Source organism: Chelonoidis abingdonii, chromosome 7 (assembly GCF_003597395.2).
Source record: "Chelonoidis abingdonii isolate Lonesome George chromosome 7, CheloAbing_2.0, whole genome shotgun sequence".
NCBI classification, from domain to species: domain Eukaryota; kingdom Metazoa; phylum Chordata; order Testudines; family Testudinidae; genus Chelonoidis; species Chelonoidis abingdonii.
In genome coordinates, this window is record NC_133775.1 from 29,907,521 (window position 1) to 29,915,679 (window position 8,159).

Genomic DNA, 8,159 nt, shown 5'->3' on the forward strand with positions numbered 1-8,159 from the left:
GGAAAGTCTGGGAGGGGGAAAGAAGAGGGAATGGTTTATTTCTCCTTGTTTGAAGAATCCAAGGGATTTGGGTTCTTGGGGTCCCCAGGGAAAGCTGGGGAGGTCAGAGTGCCCCAAAACACTATACTTTTGGGTGGTGGCAGTGCTATCAGATCTAAGCTGATAATTAAGCTTAGAGGATTCATGTGCTCATTTTCTGAACTCTAAGGTTCAGATCTGAGAGGGAATGCTATGACAGACCTACATTAGCAGAAGGAATTAGTGAGAGTTAAGGGAAGAGTAACTAAACTGGTCAGATAGACTGAAGAAAAACTTTCTGACAGTGAACTCTCCTAAACTGTGGAATAATTTGCCAAGGGAAGTAGCGGAAGCCCCTCTGATAGTTAATCTGAAATTAGGCTAGGCAGAATAACAGAAAATCTACTGTGGCGAAGTATTTGTGGATGTTTTTATGTTCGGATCTGAAAGCTATAAGAGATAAATACTTGTAAAGCACAATATGTGTAATTATTATTAAGCATGGCGCTCTGGGTAGCACTGCCAGTATTACAGGAGCATGTGCTCTATCAGGTACTTCTATTACAGTAACCCCTCTCTTGAAGTCATCCCAGTTAACGTTGTTCCATTGTTACATTGCTGATCAATTAGGGAACATGCTCATTTAAAGGTGTGCGAAGCTCCACTCTTATGTTGTTTGGCTGCCTGCTTTCTCCACAGCTGGCAGCCTCCCTATGCCCCTCCCTCCCCACCGGCAGACCCCCCAGATCAGCACCTTCCCCCTTCTCTCCCCCCTCCGCCCGCCCGCCTGTGGCAATCAGCTGGCTTGCGGCATTTCGGGGGCAGGGAGGAGGAGCGAGGACTCAGCGCACAGCCTCCCCCTCCCTCCGCTGCCTCCCCAACGCCGCAAGTGCCATGTAATGTCAATATAGTTGCTGGAATATAGAGAGGTTTTCAAAGGCCTAGCGCATCCCCTTCAGCTTCATTGACTTCTAGGAAGCTGTCTTGGTTTACAGCAGCTAAGGAGCTGGCCCATACTTTTGAAAACACTAATCTCACTGTCATTATAACTAAGCCATTTAATTTTTCAAAAATGATACTGCCATTACAGAGGTGGTGTTCTGTTTAAGCTACACTATTCTTGAATATAGCAGATCACCATCAATGTCCTGATTGAGACAAAGGAAAGGCATTATATGGATGAGACTGAAACATTCATATTTTTTAACTCATATGCAGGGTCCAGTCATGAAAACCAGTAGCAAAATAATGTGCTACTGTCCATCTCCCAGAGTAACAGGGCTTGGGGAAATTGTGGGTGTCTCCTGCTCATCTGAAGGCCAGCAGGGCCTGCCTCCTGGTGCCCTCCTTTTGAGAGAAGACTGCTACAATACAGGACATGTTGGGGGGCGGAGGGAGTCAAAAACTGAAGGCTTGGAAGAAGCGTTTAGAGGATTGCTGTCCTAGTGCAGGGGAGGGAGAGAGATTATGGTCAAGCACTGCAGTGGTAGAAAAATATATAGTATAGTTGAGCTGCATAAAAGCTATTTGTTTATTCCCCATAGAACACCACAATCATCCAGATTACAACAGTGCAGCACGAAATTGATCAACTAAAGAGAAAGCTGGATAATACAAAAATGAAACTCATAATAGAAATTAAGGTAACCTGCCTTTATTCTAACCAATCTGTAAATTAAACAAACAGAGATTTTCTTCGCTAGAAAAGCTAGAGCCATAAAGTATTTGAAAGTTTAAAAAGTTAATCAGTATTTGAAGAGATTATGTTAAAGCTTTCTTTGGGTTAGCTGTAGCTTTCATTTAAGCAAAATGACCAACCTGCCTACTCCACATCATGTAGTAATAAGCAGTGTTTCTAGCGTTTACATTTTCCATGAACTGCATAAACTAAAGCCTTGGCTACACTGCAGTTTTGTCAGCAAAACTCTCCTGGTGTGCCAGTAAAATAAAACCACCTCAACAAGAGGCATAGAGCTTTTTGCGGCAAAGTTAAAACAACAAAGTATCAGTGCTGTTCATTACGTCACCATAACTGGCCTCTCCCGGTATCCCACAACGTCCATCATGACCGGCCTGCTCACTCAAGCTGCCCAGACATGCAGCCACTCCCCTTTCAAAGCTCAGGAAGTTCTGACAGCTGAGCATGCTGCTCCTGGACTTCTGCTTTCGCCAGTGCTAGGGTTACCAATTTTCTAATCCCTGAAAACCAAGCACCCAGCCCCGCCCCTTCCCCTGCCTGTCCCCCCACCCTAACACCCCCCCCCCCACCAATCCCGTTGGTCACTACCCATCTTCTGGGACTCACTTGCTGCCTCCAGAGCTGGGAGGATCTGATGTGGAGCCTGCCTGCCCAGTTGGGGCACAGCAGGGGGGCTATGGTCCCTGGACAGAGGGGCTAAGGAGGGGCACAGCAAGGTGGGGGGGAGGGTCAGTTCCAGGGAGGTGTCTGTCAGTTCCTGGAGTGAGGGGCCAGGGTGGGAAAATCAGGCCACAGCAAGGTGAGGAGGGGCTGGGGTGCAGAAATCAAGGCACAGCAGGGAGGGGGTCCCCAGAGCAAGGGGCCAGGGAGGAGAAATCAGGGCACAATAAATTATAAATAAATTAATGGAGGGATCCTATCTTCTAGAACTGGAAGGGACCTTGAAAGGTCATTGAGTCCAGCCCCCTACCTTCACTAGCAGGACCAAGTACTGATTTTGCCCCAAATCCCTAAGTTGCCCCCTCAAGGATTGAACTCACAACCCCGGGTTTAATGGGGGTGGGGTGGGGAAGTCACGGCACAGTGGAGCAGGGATGTTGGCCCCTGGCACAAGGGGCTGGGGTGGGGAAATTAGGGTGGTGTGTGGGGGGAATTGGGGCACAGCAGGGTGGCAGGCTCCATCCCTGGAGCAAGGGGGCAGAGAGGGGCATTCTGGGCTGAGAGGGGGGCAGGGGGCAGTCCCTGGAACAGGGGGACAGGTGGGAAATGGGGGCACAGTAGGGGTTGGGGGGGGTGTCAGTCCCTAGAGCAAGGGGCTGGGGTGAAGAAATTGGGCACAGTAGGACAGAGGAGTCCCGGAGTGAGGGGCAGGGGAGTCCAGCTCTGGAGTGAGGGGTCAGGGTGGGGAAACTGGGGCACACCAGGGCAGAGGACGGTGGGGGGGTTAGTTCCTGGCGGGAAGGGTGGGGAAATCAGGACACAGTGGGGAAGGGGGGCAGATAGGTTACATAGCTCCCCTCCCCCGCTGAAGGCACCTACTTTGAAGCCCAGTCTGGTAGCCACCCTGTTCTCTATCAGGCCAGGAGGGGGGTGGGGGCGGGGAACAGAAGAGCAGCAACTGCTAAGCCGAGCTGCTCCCCCAGGCTCTAGCAGCAGCTGCTGCTCTTCCCACTACCCCCCCACTACTCCCGTCTTAGAGGCCAGTTACTGTGGTAACTGGACTTATAGTGTCCAGACGCTGCCAGCCCCGTTTCCCTTTTCGAGTGGATGTTCCGGTTAAAAACTAGACCCTTGACAAGGCCTATCTGGCACTAGGAACACAGCAGCAGGCAGGCTGCTACTGCAAGGGAATGCTCTGCTTTGCAGCGCCAGGGCAGAAGGCAGGGGCTGATTGGGGGTAGGGCGGCGATCCCCACCTCCAGCTGCTGTCTGAACCTAAAGACAGTATGCCAACACTCACTCTCCCTCAACACAAACTGTCTCTCTCAGCTATACACCCACTCCCTACACACTTTGTCTCTGTCACTCCCCCCCAGTCTAGTATCATGCCCATGGAACGATGGGAATGAGAAAAATGGATCATATGATGTACTTGCCCCATGAGGCATTGCAAACCCTTCTCACAGGACCCTGCAGTTATTTGGATAGTGGGATCGCTACCACACCGCCCTGCTCTGTGTGTTGATGCAAAAAATGCTAATGGATAGTGTATGGATATGCAACAATGGTTTAATTAAAGCGATGGCGTATGTTGACATAACTTTTGTCAACAAAACTCTGTAGTGCAGACATAGCCTAAGGAGTCCTCGTAATCATATCTTTGTTGCAATTTCCATTTTATATGAGGTAACTGGAGCTCAAGTGACCTGTCCACCATTACACAGCAAGTCTCTCGCCGAGCTGAGACGCACAGAGCAGAACTTGGTGATGTTCAGCAGTACAACAATGGCTTTAAGCTCCAATGAGATGGGGGAAGATAGAGACTGTCTGTATTCATTCTACTGTCACCTCTTCCCATGATCCAAATGAGAGCACTATTCATGGGTTTTTAACATGGATTAGGTTCTGCAGACCCTGCCTTTGCCCATAAAGCTGAAAAAAACATAAATGATACTGGTCCAATCTTCTTATCCCTTCCCCTTCTGAGAATGCGATAGCACAGAAACCCAGCTGCAATAAAGGCTTGGAGGGGAGGAAGAAAGGAAGCAGTGTAATGTCTCACATTCAGAGGAGTTTATGTACCTAAGCCCCTTTTTATTCCATAATGGCAATCACTACAGCCTCCATCCTGCCCTACCAGAGCAATTGGACAAACTCTCCCTGTAGAAGAAAGCTGACATCATAGACAATATAGGCCAGCACATCCCTCGTCCCACGCTGCTTCCCGCAGCCCCCATTGGCCTCTAGCGGCAAACCACGGCCAGTGGGAGCCGCAATTGGCTAAACCTGCGGACGCGGCCAGTAAACAATCCCTGATATAGGCCATAGTTTGGAGAGTCTGAGATTGACATAGCCTCGTAGAGCCTTTGAGAAATGTCTGATGAAAAGATGAGTAGCATGATATGGAAGGCAATTAATTAAAAATACTACACCAGCCCAAGAGTTGTAAAGACCCAGTAAAGAACTTACATGAGCACAACAGAAAAAAAATCTATAAATAAAAACACACTGCTGTCCATTGCTCTCCAATGAAAGAAAGATGATGCAGAGGTAGAATAAGCATCCCATAAGTATTTTAAAATCTAAGTCAATGACTTTGGAAGGGCAAAGTAAAAACGGGACCTGGGAAAGTTATTACAGCCTCACATTGTATCACGACAGCAAATGAAGTGGAACAAAAGTTGAGTATTAGGGAAAACAAGCTCAATCACAGCTCTGTATTCATTATCCAGCCTTGTTTGTAAGACACCAACATCAGAAAGTGGAAGAAAAACATCTAATTATAGCTGTTGGAGATATAGCTTTAATGTAGAGTCACATCTATGAGAGACTGATAGGAGTAAATTCCCAATTTTAAACATCCGCTGGGTAACAAGTTATTGGCAGCCTCAAAGGGTACTAAGGGAGCAGGCAATAACAGAGATAAGAGGGATAAAACACGGGGTGGGGGGGAGCAGGGAGAGAAGCAGCCAACACCATCCACAAAGAAATGGAAAAAATTAGGATGGAAATCAGATGATCTAACCTGAAGATAAAGGGCAGAATGAAAACCCAGGAGCATTTAATTGTCTGACAAGATCATTTTATTCACAGACCAGGTCTGGTCTAGACAACTGCAGTACAATATACATTTTTTCACATAAGCTTGGAGCCAGATTTTAATTTTAGTTATAGAGAAGTGAATTCAGAGTATGACACTGAAATCAATGTGGATTATACTGTTGCAACTAAAATAAGAATTTTTTTCCCTTTGCCTCCTCATCTGCAATGTGGGAGACAATTCTGCCCATTGCTAGCAAAAGTCAAAACACTAGAAAATGTGTTTCTAGAAGAGAAATAGTGTCAGTTATACAAGACAATCCTGAGAGTCAGTCAATTTTTAGTCATTCCTTATTCAGGCAAACTCCTACTGATGTCAATAGGAATTTGCTGAGTAAGGATTTTAGGTTTTGACTTTTAAAGATGACACAACAAAGGAAACATGCAGAAAAGCAGGGCGAGAACTGGTTAGAATCAAAGGGCCCTGAAGATGAAAGGCACAGTCTATATCCATCTAACCCACATAAAAGGTAAATCTTTACTATATTGTATCTTTAACTTCAAAATCTTCTTTAAATAATCTCTAGTTCTTTTGCAGATGAGAAAGCAGGCAGCCTCTGATTTACGAGCATTGAGAGCAGAGCTGGCACAGAAGAAAATTCAGTCATCTTTAATACTCCAGTCTGAAACACCAGTATTTTAGAAGGATCGCATTACTTGGGATTGTGTAATATATTTGTATAGTAGCTCAACATGTCAGTATTTGTTTTTATATTCCTATGCTTTTATTGTAAGAGACTTTTCAAGATGTAAGATAGGATAATTGTGTATGTTAAAATAGAGGTACATAATTTATTTAAAATGCCTTAAAATAGCTCAAGCTAATAACTGTAACTCAGTTGTAATTCACTTATAAAACATGCAGTTTAATGTATTAGTGTGTTTATTTTTGACTATAATCTAATCAAATGTAAAGAAATGGCATTAAAAAATTTTCAAATAGTGAATTAGCATAACATGTCACTTTTATATAATGAAGATCAACATGGAATTGTAATTTGAAGTAGTATACCCAGAATTGTGGATAAAAATGTATTTTTGGTTTTTTGAAGTACATATAGCTCAATCAGTTTAACCCACAAAATAGTCAGGTTTCAGATATCTACGTCATTGTGCTTTGAAATTCAAGCATTGTAAACATATCTATCTCTAAATTATCGTATCAGTTGTGTAGTTTCTTTTCCTTCTCTTAAGTGTAGCTGCACTGACAATCAAGTGCCCTTGGTCCTAGCCCTGAGATTATAAGTCTGACCATGATCATACTTACATGAAAGAAAATGTAGAGCATACAGTATTTATTAACCAAGTTCAGAGTGGAGGCAACAGAAATGTTCCTGTGCAGATATCAGATCTCTAGAAGGGAAATAGTACCCCCTCATGTTAACTTTTTTCATTCTCTCCTGCTTGCTCCCTTAGTTCCAAAGGGTATTATATCTGCAAGAGGTTAATGTGAAGCTGCCACATATTTGACAGGCTATACTAATTATTGCAAGTGACAAACAGACAGGATGTCCCTAATAGGATGTGAAAGTTCTTGCAACACTTTAAAAAAAGGAGGAACTCTAAATCTTGGAGTTATGTCTCCAATATAATCCTTCTTTAAATCCTTCCATAAAGCCTTCCCAATAAATGAACCAATCAACCGCCCCCTGTCCCACTTCAGGATTGGAACCTAAATCCTATGAATATGAACTGTATTGTCTAGAACCAATTTAGATTGCAAACTCTAGAAGGAAGGGACTGTCTCTTTTCTGTTTATACAGCATGGACAACACTAACAGTACTTAAATAAGAGCATTCTTCTGCATTCTGGGCTTCTGCATTCTATTCTCTGCAGCGATACAGAAAACTTGAAATGATGAAATAGCTCAATTAAAATTCTAGTTGGTGAATCAGATTCAAGTGTTTACTTTTTCAAGTTTTAACAAAAGTTAAATGAAATATACAGCAGCAGATGAAAAGAGATACCACAGGTAAAAGGTGATATACACCTCTACGCCAATGTAACGCGACCCAATATAACACGAATTCGGATATAGCGCTCTGGCGGATCAAAGCAAGTTCAATATAACACAGTTTCACCTATAACACAGTAAGATTTTTTGGCTCCCGAGGACAGCGTTATATCAGGGTAGAGGTGTAGTCCCTTTTGTTTTACAAGTGTAAGGAATCCAGATGAAGTCTGTGACCCCCTGATGTTTGGAGGTTTAGAGTTATGGCTCAGCAGCAGCATCCCTTTTGCCCCAGAAGAACATAATGGGAATCTGGCTCAAAATGTTGGGAGGGGAGTCACGAATTGACCAGTCAACCACACACCTCATTTGGAACCAGAAGTATGCAATCAGGCAGCAGCAGAGACGGAAAAAAAAAAAAAAAAAAAAAAAAAGGCAAATACAGTATAGTGCTGTGTTCAATGTAAACTATTAAAAAAATGAAAATAAAGGGGAAGTTTAAAAAAGATTTGATGTTTCATTTGAATTAAGATGGTTAAAAGCAGCATTCTTCTTCTGCATAATAAAGTTTCAAAGCTGATTTAAGTCAATGTTAAATGTAACATTTTGAAAGAATCACCGTAACATTTTGTTCAGTTATGAACATTTCAGAGTTAAACCACCTCCATTCCCAAGGTGTTCATAACTCTGAGGTTCTATTGTAACATCAGTTGCAAGTTACAGCATAGTCA

At 44.0% G+C, this 8,159-nt stretch overlaps 1 protein-coding gene and 1 long non-coding RNA gene across 5 annotated transcripts in view; one reads left to right on the forward strand and one right to left on the reverse strand.

Moving 5' to 3' along the window:
* Nucleotides 1-507, reverse strand: part of LOC142047094 (uncharacterized) — a 2,041-nt gene extending 1,534 nt beyond the window's left edge. Inside the window, exon 1 of the long non-coding RNA XR_012656243.1 lies at nt 241-507. This is a non-coding gene — a long non-coding RNA (uncharacterized LOC142047094). The remainder of the gene's footprint in view (nt 1-240) is intronic.
* Nucleotides 1-7,868, forward strand: part of SPATA1 (spermatogenesis associated 1) — a 36,928-nt gene extending 29,060 nt beyond the window's left edge. For 3 of the 4 annotated variants that reach the window (XM_032798894.2, XM_032798896.2, XM_075067768.1), the window contains 2 exons: nt 1,563-1,661; nt 6,015-7,868. In XM_032798894.2, coding sequence (XP_032654785.1) covers nt 1,563-1,661; nt 6,015-6,119 — 204 coding nt within the window. In that variant the 3' untranslated portion in view covers nt 6,120-7,868. Of the gene's footprint in view, nt 1-1,562; nt 1,662-6,003 lie in introns of all 4 variants that reach the window. The other variant, XM_032798897.2, reaches the window with a different exon arrangement.
* The last annotated feature ends 291 nt before the right edge of the window (nt 7,869-8,159 follow it).